Below are 17,017 nucleotides of genomic sequence, written 5' to 3' on the forward strand. Positions count from 1 at the left end.
GCTAGTAACGCGTATATACATAGATATGAGTTGTTTAATCTTACCTCTTCGATATGTATAATATATGTTGACCTAGCCGTGCAAGAAAGAAGACAGCCGAAACAAAATTGGTTGCTTGAAGCTATGGGTGGAGGTAGGAAAAAAATAGGTTAAACAAGGTGTAATATTAGCGCAAATGAAATAACAGTAGGCGTTGCTATGAACACGGTAGTATGGAAAACAATACGTTACCTTTTTCTGCCCGGTAATGTGCAATTCGAATGAAATATGATGATCACAAAACAGTAATACTCTTGGCGTTGTTTACACACATATTGGGAAGATGCTGGAGTATCAGCCACACACACAGCTTTTTTGAAGCAATTTTTGTTTTTCCACGGCACTGCACATATCGGTAATAAGTAAGATCTGTTCAAAATAAAGAATATTTAGATTATTTCACGAATTTTTGCACATAATCAAGCGGTTTGCGCATGTTTACTTTCTGAACTCCAACTGAGTTTGTTTACACATTTTTTGACACAGCGGCGTTTCGCTCGCTTTTACGCACGCACACATTCAAAGACAGCACAGCGCATGCGCTGCAACGAGCAAAACGGCTAGTTCGCCCGAGCGAGATTGCCCCCCCACGAGTTTCACCCATTTTCGCACGATTTCTACATACCCCTCACCTACAAACTGACCCGAATTGTTTGCCGGGTGAGCTCGTAATCGCGTCGCCATTGAGCGTAACGTCAGTGTGTGCGTGATGTAGTGCTACGGTAGGGAAAAAAGGCTACGAGGAAGGTATATTGCGGTGCGTGGTAGAGAAGGCAGAAGCACAGGAAGAGATGCAAAGATTGATCGGCCATTTTCCATCAGCATCAAAGCATCTTTTTCCACGAGTGAAGTATGATTTGAATTGGGAAAGCATTAGTTACTTCTAGATCCCCGGTCGTGCGTGCATGGAGTGGTGTTGAAAAGAAAGTGAGGTGGAAAAGTGCAATTAGCTTAGAAAAAATCAAAACCTTCTATAAAAGCGGCTTGCCATACGCACGGGATCAGAGAAATGAGTGCTGTTGATGAAAGAACGATTTACGCAAAGCTCGAGGCGATGAAAGACATTCGGTATGTGTTGCCCATCCGCCTTGGCATCCCGGTTTAAAATTGTAAATTCAATGTACAATGCGATTTGTTTTATTCTTTGCAGCTCAAAAACACTGCAGCTCGAAAAGCTGAAGCTGAAAATTATCCGCGAGGTCGAGAATGGAGATGCGGAAGAAAAATGTCTGTCCGAGTATCGGCGCGAGCTGGAGCTGCTCATGCAGGAAAAGATGAGCCATGTGGAGGAGCTTCGCCAGATTCATGCCGATATCAATGCTGTAAGTAAAGTGTGCTACGAGCATAGTAGGCCTTGACAATTGGCAGGAATTGAATGTGATCGATTGTCTCCTACTTCCAGATGGAAACCGTCATCAAGCAGGCGGAGGAAAATCGTATCCGGTCCATTAATATGGCGAATCGAATCCATGAAGAATACGTGCCACTGAAAACCGAGGTAGATTCTATGCGTCGTGATTATTTGGGTCTCGAAAGACTGCCGGAACTGCACGAAGAGGAAGGAACTACCATTTCCCCAGAGTATGTACACACACACATGCAAGAACGTGTAATTTTGAAGCAATTCTACCGAAAGCATAATTTAATATGATTTTCGCGTGCAATTTTAGCCGTTTCCAGAACTATTACGCCACCAACAAACCAATGTCAACGCCTTCCGCTACATTCTCCCGGCCGCCGTTATCCGCCCATCATCCGCTTCCACCCGATGCGCCCGCCACATCTCTGCCACCCTCGGCGCCGCCCGGCTTTCTTCCACCACCGCCGGTCGCGATGCGCATCAACAAACCACCGGAACTGCCCACGAACCGACTGCAACAGGCACCGTCTACGATTGGCATCGGTCATCCGACATTCAGGTCTGATTTCAATGTGAATTTAAGGTGATTTTTCGTTCGGTTTTGTTATTTCATTTGTATCGCTATGCTTTACCGATTTATGTTCGCTTTATCGAGCATGGATGGTCCTCGGGTTTATTGCTTCCGTTAGTTGGTGCCGCATTTCCGATCACATGTTTGTCATATAGTGAGAGCTTCTCTTTCCTTTTTCTTCCAATTTCCCCTTTTTCAGCAGACAGCAGCCGCCTCCGATGAAGTCGTGTCTTTCGTGCCATCAGCAAATCCATCGCAATGCACCGATCTGTCCGCTTTGCAAAGCTAAAAGCCGTTCGCGTAACCCTAAGAAACCGAAAAAGAAGGACCATTAACTGGGCACGCCGGAGGGAAACCTCTTCCAGAGCTACATCATCTTCCGACACTCGATGTATAAGTATTTACTGCAAGTTATGGTTTCGTTTCGTACGGTACGTGTGCAGCCTGCTAACTATTGCCCCGGCATAGGTTTGTAAGAATATTTTGCATTTTTTCGTAGAATGATAAGAAAAAACAGGTATGATTACATACCATTTTATGTAGGCAAGTATAGAGAGTTTAGTGATTTTGTGACACCGATTGGCCACAAAATCGAAATCTCAATCATTTTAAAAAGTAAAGTCGTAGCATTAAGTTTCAATTATCAGAGAAAAAAAATTCGCTAATAAATAATTTTCTTCATCGTAAACAAAGCAGTATTTTTTTTCTGGAGAATGAAACTAAGCAGCTAATTGCTGGGCAAACATGAGTGAAGGAGACAAACGGATGGTTCATCGCGGAAGCAAACATGGCCAGTTGTTTCATGGTGTTTTAGATGGGTTGACAGTTGTGATCAGATGAAGCAATACAACATTATTTGTGTAGCGTTTTTAAGATATCAAACCACTTGAATTATATCGAAAAATTAAAGAAAAAATCTAATTTCAAACAAATGATGCTTTTTAAAAATTAACTGCCGCTTTTTTATTGCATTACTTCCATCACCCATCGGACTGATACCCCAACTGTCAGTCGGTGCGCTTGAAACGTCAAATCGTTCTAGACGGACAACCTGCCATTGTCATCATCATTAGCTCGTCCAAAGTGAATCGGTTCGGTCGTGTGTACGAAATCGTTCGGTGCTTTTCCCTAATTCCGGGTAAAAAACCAACAGGCAAGTGTAGGTTTCAATGAAAATATTTGAAACAAATTGACCGCATGGTCTGGAAGAACGTTATCGAACAGTTTTCGCCCTTCCTTTGCTAATTATTGCCGATCGCATCATCATAGTTCCCACTGCCCACCCGCCATTGCTTGCTACGGTGCGTCGTGCAATTTTGTTCCCTTTCCCTGTGTATGAAAGGTGTTACGTGGGGGGGTGCGTGAAGGAAGCGGTGTATTTATCCAATCCCCTATCTCGAACGTGCAGAAGGATCGCGAACTTCGCAAATCGGGTGCCAACTTTACTAAACCGTTTCATATTTCGCTTTCGCAGGAGCAGCATTTGCGTGTTCTCGGAGACTCAGTTGCGCGGAAGTACGATAGAATCGTGTACCAGCCAAAGAAACCGGGTAGATAGGCCGTGAAAATGATTTCCCCGAAATACGTAAAAGGTGCACTGCTGGTGGCGATGATTGCGCTGCTCACGGTGAACGCAGTGCCCGCAACGTCAGGTAAGCAATGTAACGGGTTAACCGTGGCAGGGGAAACCCAAAGAAGGGAGACTGCATCTAGAGAAAAGCAAATTACAACCGGCCGTTTGCATTTTATGCATTTCGTGCAGATTATCTCTCACGGTGTGCCGCGTGAGGTCAGCAGCGCAAGTCGCGCGTCGCATATTCTCGCGGAAGGAAGTCGCGCGTCGCATATTTTCGCTCAAGTAGTTTCACAAAAGAAAAGAGGTTAATCTAATTTTCAATGTATTGATGAATGGTGGTATGATTCATCATCACCAGCAGCTCTCTCAATGCGCGCCTGTTGCAGGCCATAGGCGCCTTGCCATGAGTTTTTTTTTCGCTGTCTGCCATTCCTCTCCACACACTGGTTTTGCATTGCACGTACACACTAGCGCACATCTCACATTGCGTTCAAGCAAGCTGAGTGAATGCGGGTAAAAGGCGAGCGTTGTTTTTTGGCGATTGCTCCTTTCCTTCGCGTCACGGTCTCGCTATGCGCTGGATTATGTGTCAAGTAGCAGTAGTAGTAGGAGGATAGGAAGGAAGTCCACAATAGTTGTGTGTGCGCGATAAGAGCAAGCGTGCCGGGTGGTGAGTGGGTGGGAATGGGGTTTTCTCAGCGTACACAAATGCAGCGACGAATGCATCCCGTCAGCATTTTACGCGAACGTTTGTCTGAGCACACACACCATATACAACGTGCTTATAATGTTGCTTCCAACTGTTGCCAAGCGGACAGCAGATGATATGATGAGATGTGGGATTAGCTGACCGAACTCCACACAAACAGCAGCAGCAGCAGCAGCACAAGTAGGCTTTGTGTGCTGCAGAAAAAAAAACACCTTACGCTGGCAGAAATTGCGTTTTGCTTCATTTTGCATCGTTACGGCGTGAATAAATAAACAATATTGCACGCGATAGTTCTTCATTCGTGGTCGTGGTGTTGAACGTACGAAAAAAGGGGGTTTCATTTGTTTGATATTGTTTTAAGCCGGTTTTTATATTAGTGTATTGGCACGCAGAAGGGTTGACATTTGGTCACTTATGGAAAACAATTTAATTGATATGAACTCTGTTCATTTTATTGGGTTTTTCTTTTGCAGCAGTTGATGATGCTCCCAAAATCGATACGACCATTACGCAGGAAGGAACGACACAAAGCCTGCCATCAACCACACAGGCTCCCCCTGGTAAGTTTGTTACAAAAAAGGAGTGACGCGTACGGGATTTCCCTCCACTCCGACGTACGAATGGCGACGTATCGCTTAGGTCTGTAGAGAAACCCTGACCTGACCTTGAAATCGTAGTTCGCAGAATTTTGTGATAAAAATTTACTTTTCCCATTGGTATTCAGCAACCGAAACCTTACGATGTGCACGTGTTAGTGCATTGTGTGATGATGATAATCGCAACTTACCAAGACGTATTATTTGTTCCAATAATTAACAATGTATAAATGCTTTACCATTTAAATTGGTATGACATTGCCATCTCCTTTGCCGTGCAGTTATCCCTATCGTTAAGCCATCGTGTGACTGCTTCTTATCATGTAGAATAGAAATAGACAAGATTAAGAGTAAATCCTTTTGATAACTGATATCGCTAACATTTTATCGTGTATAATTGGAAAGATATGCTAACACGCGTTCGGTTTTGTTTTGTTTTAGATGACAAAAATACGACGGTGCCAACAACATCCACTAGCACCACTCCAGCCACTACCACGGAAACAACATCTTCTACCACCACCACCACCACCTCCACTACACCAGAGACGACTACTACCAGCACGACCGTGACACCTCCTACTACGCCTTCCACCACCAGTACCACCTCTACCACAGAGAAGCCCACTACGCCAACCCCCGCTCCAACGACGTCATCGACTGAAACTCCTACAACTGCCGCACCGCCGACCCCGGCGCCACATTGTAACCGGTTCGATGCTTACTCCTTCGTTGGCGGTATGATCCTGGCCTACGGGTCGCTGGCCATCTCTCTGGTGCTGTACAAATTCTACAAAACGCACATGAACCAGGCAAACATCAATGATCCCCGCAACTACCGTACCCTGTAAAAAAACGCACGGGGTTGGTGATCACCGCTGTGATTCGCCAGTGATTCATGATCTTTATTTTTTGTTCTTTTCCGTTACTTTTTACCATTTTTTTCTTTGTCCGTTTTATAATCAGTCCTTCCCACCGTCCAAAAACTGAAACTAATGGGGGTGGTACATTGGAAAACAACAGGATCAGGAAGCTATTATTTTACGATCTAATAGTTCGATTATATCGAAACTCGGTTGGTGTAGTATATATATCTATATATTGGCCCTGGTAGTCGTTCTGCGGTATGTTTTTGTATTCTTTTTTGTCCGTTCCTATTCTTACCTTTTGATGCCATTAATGCTATAGGTCTAAACCGGTGGGGCACATGAAATATCCTTTTTTTATTGGTTTCATTTGCTAAGACATAATCAAAAATTTCTTTTCCGAGTAATAGTAGTAGTATAATCAATGTTCCGCACGAACGTACACGAACTACTTTTTTCATAACATATATATTACCAAAGTGCCAGTAGTAGTCGTCGATCAGGGGAGTTTATCAGTAAAAATCCGTACATCGCTGTGCTGGTGTCTTCGCTAAAGCACCCCAGTACGTGATGATGCATTTAAATCCAGTTGCCCGAATCAGTATGCGGGTGGCCCTTCAAAGAAACGGATAACAAAAGCTTTTGTTTTCTCTTAATTCTCTTAATTATTCCTTAAAAATGCGATACGTTTGTGGAATACACCTACTTTCTGCGTAATGTTTATTGCTCATTGTTTACTAAAAGAAGGAACTTTAGCAACAAAAAAAAAAATGAATTCAAAAGCATATGCACGTAACACTCACACGTTTAGCCTGCGTTCCGATCCAAATTTTTATACCAAAACTCTATCAGCTACTTGTATTATGCATAATTTACACACTACTTTAAAACTCACCCTTTATACGATAATTCCCGGCCACTACCACAATCCTGCACGGTGGTATTCTGGCACATCCAGCAACGCGAATAATAGGTCGATGAAATCAACAAGAAAATATCCCATTGGCGCAGCATTATAAAAGGGGTATAGGGAGAGTATCGAAATCGCGTGCACACACACACACATCATGTCTATTAATTACATTACCTACCTACACTCCGTTGTTCTGCCGATGTTGATGGATGGTGCGAGATAAATAAGCTAAATTGTTAATGTAAAAAAAGGAACATCGTATGAAATAAAAAGAAAAGGCTGAGACATCGAAATATCGCACCTGCTTGTAGCGAGAGAGATTGAAGGAGAAAAGGGAAAAAACAGTGTACTTGCGTAAATGTAACCGGAACACCGGGTTATGACAGCGAAACAAAATTGTGACTCTCGAATGACGAAAGTGCTCTTAAGTAGAACTACACCCCATGGTACGCGTTGTGCAAGGGGGGAGGGGATGAAGGAATATTCCCAGCTTTTTAAGGCCGGCACACACATCCGGGAGTGAAATGCGATCGCGATCCCGCTCGAAATCCGTTCAGCTGTGTCCATTCTTGCGTTCAGTGTGTGTCTTTTTTCAAGCAAGCAAACTTCAAAATAAGGACAGAAAGTCCCAAGAAGTGCGATGGAAAGCTTTAGATTTGTAACAAAAATCGGCTCGCAATTTTCAGTTTGTTATGTTGCATTTACACAGAAAATCTAACTGTCAGAAATAGCAAAGCTTTCCTAATGTCCATTCTGCTGACGAATGACAACAAAAAGACAATGTGAAATGGCCACTTTCAGAAGTTGTGTAAGATATTTACAACGTAAAGATCCTAAAAATAAAGTTTCCTTTTCCGTAACAGCGAACGGATTAGTTAAGAATTCTTAGAACTCATTAAAAAATCATAGTTTTACCATAAAAGGAGCGTCGAGCAGCTTCGTACTCCAGACAAGACCAGTGAAGATGAGCTATATCGTGGAATCCGAGACCGTAGCCACATGCTTTGGAGTCGACAACGCTGGAGCTACGCGCCCAATGCGAAATGGTTAGACCTAAGCCTAGACATCATACGAATGAACCTACGATCCTATGAGATTCCATGGAACTATGGCTTGAAGGACAGTTGGGGAGTGATCGAATATAAAAACTTCCCAAGCTCATCTGTGTCCCACCGACACTCTGCTATCGAGCCGATGCAGAGAGACTGTGGGGCACACATGTGCTCGTGAGTTATGATAAGCCTACCAAAAAGCGACTCTTTTGGAGCGGGCAACCTAACAAGCGACATTCGGGAAAAAAAATTAAACAAGGATCTTAAGACCTTTAGAATTTCTTTCAAGAAGTAGTCTGGGCTCTTAATAGCATTCACAGATTCTAGTGCTTCGACAGCGCTTAAGATAAAATTTTCGTCTGGAGTAGGGATGGACAGATCCGACCATTTTGCCGGATCGGATCTGCCCGGAGTCGAGTCCGGAAGGAAAGAAGAGGACCACCAAGCAACCGCCTGGCAATGGCAAAGAAGAGAGTAGATAACGACCTACATTTGCAGCAGAACGGGAATCGGGAGCGCGGTATCAAAAACGAGTCCGGAATCAAAAACGATTCCGGAACTGGTCGAAATCATTCTTTCGGATCGGACTCATTTATATACTGGATCGGATCGGAATCGTGATTCCGAACCGGAGCGCCCATCCCTAGTCTGGAGGACAAGCGCTTGATGTTGATCAATAAGGCGTAAAAGATTGCGGCGATCTCCGCTACATAGATTGAACAAGATAGGCGTTGTTGGCAAAATATTTCGGATTCTATGTTTTATACACCCTAACCGATACCCTGCTCTATTCTATTTTTAATAGCCTTATAAAGAGAATCTTAGTACCTCACTAAATTTTTTTTACCGATACCCATACGAAATCTGGATTAAAAAAAGTAGTGTCATTCGGACCAGAGTAGCAGCAACCAATCGAACTCACGTGAACGGGAAACGTCGATGGAAAGCGTGCCGATGATAAGCAGCAGACCCGATCGTACCACCATCGAAATGAGGTTGCAAACACAACGATCATTATGCTAAGTATATTGTGTGCTGTTTCTCGTTCTGGGCTGTGTGATGTGTCACAGCAGTGATTCGGTTCTGGCGAGACGTCTGGGATCAGTCCAAAGTCTCCATCTCCAGAGGGTGAAACGATTCGAACATTGGAGTGTCGTTAACGATCGTTTGAAAAGGTTATAGGGCGCATTAATTGGAGAAGTCAGTTTTACTGGTGTGAAAAGTGACGAAAAAACACCTCAACAAAGCACTTTAGACAGTTCTAGTGCTGTGTACGTGTAAAGTGAAGGACTGTGGCGTAAAGCTCGAAATCGTAAGTAAAGCATCGTCACGGTTCGTGACGACGCATATGGTGCGTACACTCGACTGTTCCACGCTCGGAATATCTTGTTCGTTCATTAGCTTGGCGTTCTACGATACTGATGCCGATACACAAAGTACATCCACTGTTTGTTCAGTTGGGATATAAGAAGATCCCAATTTCTCGCAAGCAATCATTCATCATCGTTAGTGAATTATGTTTTGAAATAGTAAATTTTACCTCCAAGTGCTCTAAGTTCTAAAGTACTCCTAATTAGAGTTGGTGGTTTGTTGGATTCAAAAGCAAAAATCGCGTGATTGATTCTCGCAAAGGCAGAACGCCAAAGAAAAAAATCTTGTCTACACTTCTGTGTACCAGCCCAACCTCGTCTAGGTTTCTAGGGGCTATTGGTGGCGGATCAACCTAGGAACGGAAGAAGCGCCTGCTCGGGGCCTCGTCGGTTATGGGGGCTTTTACGGCGAAGGAAATCCGGTTGTTTCCCTCTAATATCACTATAAGAGGCCTCAACTGCCATTCTGCTATGGGGCCTCAAAATGTCTTGACCCACCACTGGGGGTTATTGGAAATCTTTGACAAAAGAATACCACCCCAACCCAATCCGGTCTATCGAAGAACAGTTGTGAATGTGAAACAGCCGAATTCGGGGGATGAAGCAACCCCCCAAACAAGTGATTAATTCTTGTTTTGCATCGTTTTCTTTAAACACGCTTCGATTCTCGTGTTCACTTCAACGTCCCACACGCCCCGCCGGGCAGACAATAACAACACCATAAAAAAGAAATGTTACACTGTGTACCAAGCGAAGAAAACAGGTTTGCATAAAAATCTTCAAATTAGTTTGTTACTCCGGTCAGTTATGCCATTCTCCGCATTAACGTCACGATCAATATGCGGAATTCCATATTCTTCGTTAAAACATTTGTTTTTTTTTTTACCTCGCAATAATTTGTTTTATCCCATCCTCTGGACACAAGTACACCCCGATCGGTTCAATCGATGCAAAAACACAACAGATCTAAGGTCCCCTCACGGTGGGCGCTGTTCTGTTAAGTCGCAGCTGTTTTGAACAGGAGCCCGAAATGTTTGCGCAACGTGGTTCCTTGCGTGATTTATACTTACGTATGCAAAACTAGGCCATCGCAAAGAACACGCTGATCGAGAGCTTTGACAATCGACAAATTTAAACAAAATTTAATTTTTTTTGATGATGAGATGCGGTTTCTTCGGATTAGTTACATTAGAAAAGATTAGTTACATGTCTTCTTGTCACCCATAATCTTTAGGGAGAGCATACAAGAAATTTTATAATTATTTATAGCTTACAAACATCATAAATTAATTCTCAAACAATAACACCAGAACGATATCCGGGATACGAGGATCAAATTAAAGTTTAATCTCTGCACCATTCCAGTTCCTTAACCGTGATAAGCCACTGTCGGAAGCTGCCATGAATGAGTTAAATGGGGGACAACACTATTGGGGCACTAAAAAAAGTGATTTGGAACCCCTCGGTACAGAAATAGAACCATTCAGGACAGTGGAAAAGCAAATAGCGTCCGCAAAACACAAACAGTGTCTCCAATTCCGGCCATGCGAGGTGCAGTATCTCTACCGGACGAGACACGGCTAGACAAGATACTCCAGGCTAGTCCGATCCGGCTAGTCACCCAATATAGGCTACCGCCAGAAATAGCTTCCGTTGGGTAAACCACCAACGAAAGGTCTGTTTGCTTTGCTGGATGTACATTGTCTTATCTGTGGTGTTGTTGGGTAGCGAAATTTCGTCATTTTCATATGACATCTCACACGATTAGCATGGCCCAGCGTGATGCTGATAACATACCAAACAACCACCTACGAGGGGTAGAAACAATGCACGGTAGGAAAGTTTCTTGATGGGATAACGAAAGACGTTCTACAATATCTTCAATATGTGAACAATTTCCCCCATATCGCGATAGGACCGACGTTTGACACCGTGTGAACGGTTGAAATCTGAGGAGCATTTGGTGCATTTTGTGCGTCAAAATAAGAGCACTTTACCTTGACTTTAATTTTTGAGCCAGAAATCAGATAGTTGTCCACACTCTCAGGTTGAGCGTTTTTTCATTATGCAGCAGCATCTCGCGCGTGTATTGATTTGGAGCAATCAACGTCATACGGACGAGGAGTTGTGATAAGAAAGACCCTCACCACTGATTAGATGAAGCGATCCGTCCAACGCCTGTGCTGCTCAATATACCGATCGTACGGTGCTGTTTATTTAACCCTAAAGTACCGTCTGCGCGGTAATGCAAATCCACAAAGCCGTATGCTGCTTTCACTTCAATACTCACGTGAGACCTTTACAGGTAGGATTAAAATTGCTACCAACCCAGCAGGGCTCCAGTTTCGCGCGAAGGCCAACTGAACTGCGCGCTCCTCAGGAAACTTGTTTCCCAAAACGCAAAAATGGTCGACTCTTGCCGACCCGTACACCTCCCCCGGTCTGGTGGTCCGTTCTGGGGCGAAGGTGCCATTCAACGGTCACAGACATGTTTTCGGTTCCTGCCCTTCTTGTGCCAAATATTTCTGCCTACTCACGCTCTTGTGCCTGTGTACAGTTGGGTACAGGCCACCAAATACCACAGCAAGATCGAGAACAGGCCAACAAAATATTCGATGCTTCGGTTAGGTCAATAATTTGAAGCCACTACAGTGGTGATGTGAGGACGTTGTACTCCCAGTTTCCGGTCAACAACTGAACGTGTGACTAAAGCAAAATACAACTCTTTCGCCCGCTGATTACATTCCCACTTTCCACCTTGCGAAATGGCTCATATATTATATCTAAGTCTTACGGTAACAAACGTGGACAGGGCCATGGGTGAAACGTATTTTGTTTGTCTACCGATAGCCATCCCTTTACCCAATTGGTGATAGTACTCACCAGCGGTCTCTAATCTCTTCTCTCGATCCAGCCTCAGGGGGACCTAGAAATAGATAAGTCGGAACGCAGCTTCCAGTCACCAGCAAGCGCCAGAGCCTGATGTGAAGCAGCCAACCTTCACCGGGGACACTACCGCGAGGACCGTTACGATCGGGTTCAAGTTCTCGGCAAGATAGATCTTCACCCCCTCCCCTGGTGCTTCTGCTACCCTCGCGTGTTCGCACTGTGTGGCGCAAACCTGTCGTAGAGTAGCCGCGCGTGGTTTCGATCGAGCCCGCGCCAGTCTTGCTAGTGCCGTCTGGTCGGAAGGAAGGTGTTGCTTCGCGCACTATCAGCGTACGAAAATGAAGCTCGATTCGGAAGGGCATGAGAGTGGTATTGTCAATCCTACCTTCTACCAGGAGCTGAACGAAGAACAAACGAGCTCGGAAACGGTGGCGGCACGTGATGGCGCACTGCCGCCGATCGCTACCGTGTCCCATCCGATGTACCAGCAGCACCAGCTAAACGATGCGTATCAATATCGGAAACCGAAACGGGCACTGCATCGGGAGCTGGTGGCCAGCGTACGGCGGATGGATGCAAAGACGTGCTGCAGTACCGTCTTTCCGCTGACAACCTGGTTGCCGGAGTACTCGTGGAGCAAGGATTTGGTGCGCGACTTGATTAGTGGGTGTACGGTGGCTGTGATGCACATACCGCAGGGTATCGGATACGCGCTGTTGGCCAACGTGCCACCGATCGTCGGCATCTATATGGCGTTCTTTCCGGTGCTGGTGTATTTTTTGTTCGGTACCTCACGCCACAATTCGATGGGTAAGTCTGTCGTCGGAAGGAAAGGAAAGAGTGAGATTGGTGGTGGTAAATCAGTGTGCAATACTATATGAATTCTTTTATGTAAAGTGATTTAAAAGTGTATTAAGGTGTAGTTGTTGTAGTGAATGTCAGCTCAAATAATGAAAGTCGAATAACGTTACTCTAAGATAGTTTCGGTATCCTATTGGTAGTGGCGGCCGTTATTAAATTTAAATCCGAACCGGACCTCGTGTAATTGAATTAATGGAACAAGGTCTTTTAGAACTAGATTTCTTGAGGTGGTAGTGCCAAAGAAAAATGGACAAATATTTGAATAAATACTTCAAGCTACGATAACCCTATCCTAACGATTCCAATTTCAGGAACGTTTGCCGTAGTTTCTATTATGGTCGGTAAAACCGTACTCGCTTACACCGGCACCAGCGAACCGGGAGAACCACCACGCACCGCGCTGGACGTGGCAACGGCCGTTTGCTTCGTCGTAGGCATAATGCAGCTCATCATGTGCGTCTGCCGGCTCGGCGTTATATCCTTCCTGCTGTCCGACACGCTCGTTTCCGGTTTTACTACCGGGGCAGCAATTCACGTGGTGACGTCCCAGATCAAGGACCTGCTAGGACTCACGCTACCGTCCGTGGGCAGTATGTTCGAAATTATTAAGGTACGTGAGTGCGGCAAACCTGTGCGAATGTTCTGGACAGATAAACTTGGCCTCGTTTTGGTGTACAGCAAATCTCGCTTACCTTCAAACGCTTGCAAAACCTAATGATGTTTACCGTACGTACTATTCTCATCCGCAGACGTACATCGAAATCTTCAAGCAAATTGTGAACGTTAACTGGGCGGCAATCATCATCTCGGCCATCACCATCATCGTGCTGGTGTTTAACAACGAGATCCTGAAGGTAAGGCGAAGGAGGTGATCCACGTGACGATTGGTTCTCCTCACCGGTTCATAGTAATGTTGTTATTGTATCTTCTTGCGAATTTAATTAACGAACCGTTTTACACAACACTGTGTGCCTGTTGGTTCCGGTTCCAGCCGAAGGTCGCCAAGCGCAGTGTCATTCCGATACCGATCGAGCTGATTACGGTCATTGCCGGCACATTGCTGTCACGGTACCTTCATTTTCAAGAGAAGTACAGCATCAAAACCATCGGAACCATCCCGACAGGATTACCCGGTAAGTGTCTATGGGAGAATTATGAACGTTACAAAGTTAGTTCTGTTTATCGAAATCCGCATTGTTGATGCTGACGATGGATTTAATGATAACCGTTACTAGTTGAAAGCTGCCGTCACCATGAACTCTGTGGTGGCCCTGAAAATGAATAGATGAAATTATTCTACCATTCCTTATCAAATGAAAATAACTGGAGCGCATAAATGGTTCGTTTCGTCAGGTGTTGTATGCATGGATGTTTGCTGGTTTTTTTTTTTTACACAATTGGCTTATTATTCTTCACCTCCATCTGGTGCCGTGCTACAATTTGAATAATCTTGTTTCCGCCATATTTCCCTGTTTCATTATTCGCCTTTTTTTGCCTACCAAATAATCAGTTTGTTTATTGAAATGGTTGAAATTGTATCCTCATTGCCAGCCCCAACATTGCCAGATTTCAGCCTGATGCCCTCGATACTGATCGACAGCTTCCCCGTCGCGATGGTCGGCTACACCGTATCCGTCTCGATGGCCCTCATCTTTGCCAAGAAGGAAAACTACGAGATCGGTTTCAATCAGGAACTGTTTGCGATGGGCACCGGCAACGTGCTAGGTTCGTTCTTCTCCTGCTTCCCGTTCGCTGCCTCGCTGTCCCGGTCCTCCATCCAGTACTCGGTCGGCGGACGCACCCAGATCGCGTCCGTCATTTCCTGCGGTTTGCTAGCGATCGTGCTGCTGTGGGTAGGACCGTTCTTCGAACCGCTGCCACGCTGCGTACTGTCCGGCATTATCGTGGTATCGCTCAAGGGATTGCTGATGCAGGTGACGCAGCTAAAAAGCTTCTGGCGCCAGAGCTGGATCGACGGGATGGTATGGATACTGACGTTCCTTTCCGTTGTGCTGTTTGCGATTGATATCGGGCTGCTGGTGGGCATCGTGCTAAGCGTTTGCTGCATTTTCTTCCGCGCGCTCAAACCGTACACCTGCCTGCTTGGGAATGTGCCCAACACGGACATTTACTTGGATGTGAAGCGTTACGACGGGGTAAGGAAACATCCGGCAATGCACGCTTCTAGCAAACAACTTAATGTTTTCCGTTGTTTCAGCTGATTCAACACGCCGGCGTAAAGATATTCCGCTACTGTGGAGCACTTAATTTCGCTTCCCGCGCCGCCTTCAAAACAACGGTCTGTGAAACGCTTGGCATCAATCTTACCGAGGAGATTAAACGACGGAAGGATCCGGACTGGAAGCCTAGCGCGGAGCAGGCATGCCGGGTACTCGTTCTTGACTTTACCTCACTCAGCTCCATCGATCCGTCCGCCATCGGAACGTTTAAGGCGATGGTGCGCGAATTCGAAGTGCTGGACATACGGACCGTCCTGGCCGGTTGCCAGCCGCCAGTCTTTGAGGTTATGCAAAAGTGCGGATTAATCGGGGACATCGATAAACCGTACTGCCGGGTGCTTACCTCCGTCCATGACGCTGTACAGTATGCGCGGGAATACGTGGGAAATGGTTCGATTGGTGGAAGCGTCGTTTCCGCAGCTACCGGCATTGTGTAGCGTTTCGCCGGATGGCCGAATCCTTCGGTATCCTTCTCTACGTGCCATGTTGTAGATTGCCACACGGGTAGGCAATCGTTCGACTGTTAAGCAAGCCATCGGTACTTAACAATTACTGCCCGATGTTAGTGCAAAGTATTTTTCCATAGCGTTAGATTTCGGTTTTCCTCGGCAAACGCAGGTTCTGTATACAGAGATAGAAAATAGGAGATAGTGATAAATAGCATCATCTAGATGTAGAATGCGTTTTCTTTACCTGTTCCATAATATATATTTTAATGCAGTACAAGTATCGTTACCTCTGTTGATTTTCTATTCATTGATGACGATTTTGCTGTTGTGCGATATTGATTTTTGTTTACTTAGCTTCTGGGAGCCGGTATACACGGCAATGTCGGTATTTTTTTTGTTGTAAATAAAGGGATTTATTGTATGGAGCGCCAACCTCTCCAAAAATGTATAATCTTGTTCCGTACTATATAAATGTTCAGTTGAGAGCAAATAAGTAAGATCCAACTACGAAGCTTACAATTTCCCGATGTTACATGAATGTTTTCTGGCATGTATTGTAAAACTTGGGTTCATTTATGAAGAACATAGAAAACTATACCCTTTTAAGCATAAAATTTGCAATAAAGAATGATAATGTGACCCCCGGTGCTAAACACCACACGCATTTTTCTGTGCTTTTAATGCCATTGTAGCACGAATATTTGATATTAAATCGTAAAATAAATAAACGGTAAATTATTCCCACACTAAGCAAAGTCTTTCTGTGCTAATTAATGCATATTTTGCACCAAAACTGCTAAAACAAATTGTTCAACGGATTTGTTTACAAAAAATCCACTGTTGTAACGCCAACTTTTGGCGGCAGAAACGTTCCAAGCGATGAACGTAGCGATGTAAACACCTGCCATCATTGCTGCCAACATGACAGCGCGCGCGTCGACCGGTGGTTATAAAAGTAGGCCCCAGCCTGTCGACAGCGTTATTCGTGTGTGAAGAAGCAAGCATTGCGCATCGTCGCTGTCGTTGGAAAGTGTGAAAGTAAGTAGTTTCTGAAGCAAAATGACTGGTCGCGGTAAGGGAGGCAAGGGTCTCGGAAAGGGAGGAGCAAAGCGTCACCGTAAGGTGTTGCGTGATAACATCCAGGGTATTACCAAGCCCGCCATCCGTCGTCTGGCTCGTCGCGGTGGAGTGAAGCGTATTTCCGGCCTGATCTACGAGGAGACGCGCGGTGTGCTGAAGGTGTTCCTGGAGAACGTGATCCGCGACGCCGTCACCTACACCGAGCACGCCAAGCGCAAGACCGTGACGGCGATGGATGTGGTGTACGCTCTGAAGCGCCAGGGCCGTACGCTGTACGGTTTCGGAGGTTAAGCACCTCGCTACGACCGCCACCCGACACCGACCGGTCTATCGAAGACACCATGGATCATATCTCGTCTTGGAAATCAAAACGGCCCTTTTCAGGGCCACAGATCGTATTCGAGTAAAGAAATTGTCGCATCTTCCGCTTTTCCGACACTCAATTT

The 17,017-nt window shown here is 45.2% G+C and overlaps 4 protein-coding genes across 10 annotated transcripts; all 4 read left to right on the forward strand.

Annotated features, from left to right (window-relative positions):
• The first annotated feature begins 718 nt into the window (after positions 1–718).
• LOC118503725 (zinc finger C4H2 domain-containing protein) lies at positions 719–2,662 on the forward strand. 4 transcript variants are annotated; one of them, XM_036037332.1, is made up of 5 exons: positions 719–1,107; positions 1,190–1,361; positions 1,442–1,620; positions 1,710–1,982; positions 2,173–2,662. In XM_036037332.1, exons 1-5 carry the CDS (start codon positions 1,049–1,051, stop codon positions 2,303–2,305), a joined length of 816 nt encoding a protein of 271 aa, XP_035893225.1. In that variant the 5' UTR covers positions 719–1,048; the 3' UTR covers positions 2,306–2,662. The 4 variants fall into 4 exon arrangements, with proteins under 4 accessions (XP_035893225.1, XP_035893226.1, XP_035893227.1 ...); XM_036037333.1 differs by having other exon boundaries at positions 1,710–1,958; positions 2,170–2,662; XM_036037334.1 differs by having other exon boundaries at positions 1,710–1,958.
• A 334-nt stretch (positions 2,663–2,996) lies between these two features.
• On the forward strand, positions 2,997–7,505 carry LOC118503727 (cell wall protein DAN4-like). 4 transcript variants are annotated; one of them, XM_036037337.1, is made up of 4 exons: positions 2,997–3,123; positions 3,445–3,622; positions 4,729–4,815; positions 5,293–7,505. In XM_036037337.1, exons 2-4 carry the CDS (start codon positions 3,538–3,540, stop codon positions 5,700–5,702), a joined length of 582 nt encoding a protein of 193 aa, XP_035893230.1. In that variant the 5' UTR covers positions 2,997–3,123; positions 3,445–3,537; the 3' UTR covers positions 5,703–7,505. The 4 variants fall into 4 exon arrangements, with proteins under 4 accessions (XP_035893230.1, XP_035893232.1, XP_035893231.1 ...); XM_036037339.1 differs by having other exon boundaries at positions 4,732–4,815; XM_036037338.1 differs by having other exon boundaries at positions 3,007–3,129.
• Positions 7,506–8,799: 1,294 nt separating this feature from the next.
• LOC118503722 (solute carrier family 26 member 10-like) lies at positions 8,800–15,771 on the forward strand. The gene is made up of 7 exons (XM_036037323.1): positions 8,800–8,994; positions 11,967–12,751; positions 13,114–13,412; positions 13,552–13,656; positions 13,794–13,935; positions 14,354–14,958; positions 15,021–15,771. Exons 2-7 carry the CDS (start codon positions 12,280–12,282, stop codon positions 15,477–15,479), a joined length of 2,082 nt encoding a protein of 693 aa, XP_035893216.1. The 5' UTR covers positions 8,800–8,994; positions 11,967–12,279; the 3' UTR covers positions 15,480–15,771.
• Positions 15,772–16,472: 701 nt separating this feature from the next.
• Positions 16,473–16,962, forward strand: LOC118503730 (histone H4). The gene has a single exon (XM_036037343.1). It carries the CDS (start codon positions 16,551–16,553, stop codon positions 16,860–16,862), a length of 312 nt encoding a protein of 103 aa, XP_035893236.1. The 5' UTR covers positions 16,473–16,550; the 3' UTR covers positions 16,863–16,962.
• Positions 16,963–17,017: the final 55 nt, after the last annotated feature.

The sequence above is a fragment of the Anopheles stephensi genome, chromosome 2 (genome assembly GCF_013141755.1).
Source record: "Anopheles stephensi strain Indian chromosome 2, UCI_ANSTEP_V1.0, whole genome shotgun sequence".
Classification (NCBI taxonomy): domain Eukaryota; kingdom Metazoa; phylum Arthropoda; class Insecta; order Diptera; family Culicidae; genus Anopheles; species Anopheles stephensi.

Coding starts and splice junctions, on each gene's coding strand:
- LOC118503725 (XM_036037331.1), top strand. CDS start 1,049: ATGAGTGCTGTTGATGAAAGAACGATTTACGCAAAGCTCGAGGCGATG. Junction 1,621..1,709: donor GGAACTACCATTTCCCCAGA/GTATGTACACAC, acceptor GTGCAATTTTAG/CCGTTTCCAGAACTATTACG. Junction 1,983..2,169: donor GATTTCAATGTGAATTTAAG/GTGATTTTTCGT, acceptor CCCCTTTTTCAG/CAGACAGCAGCCGCCTCCGA.
- LOC118503722 (XM_036037323.1), top strand. CDS start 12,280: ATGAAGCTCGATTCGGAAGGGCATGAGAGTGGTATTGTCAATCCTACC. Junction 13,413..13,551: donor GTATGTTCGAAATTATTAAG/GTACGTGAGTGC, acceptor TCTCATCCGCAG/ACGTACATCGAAATCTTCAA. Junction 13,936..14,353: donor CATCCCGACAGGATTACCCG/GTAAGTGTCTAT, acceptor CCTCATTGCCAG/CCCCAACATTGCCAGATTTC.
- LOC118503730 (XM_036037343.1), top strand. CDS start 16,551: ATGACTGGTCGCGGTAAGGGAGGCAAGGGTCTCGGAAAGGGAGGAGCA.
- LOC118503727 (XM_036037337.1), top strand. CDS start 3,538: ATGATTTCCCCGAAATACGTAAAAGGTGCACTGCTGGTGGCGATGATT. Junction 3,623..4,728: donor CGCAGTGCCCGCAACGTCAG/GTAAGCAATGTA, acceptor TTTCTTTTGCAG/CAGTTGATGATGCTCCCAAA. Junction 4,816..5,292: donor AACCACACAGGCTCCCCCTG/GTAAGTTTGTTA, acceptor GTTTTGTTTTAG/ATGACAAAAATACGACGGTG.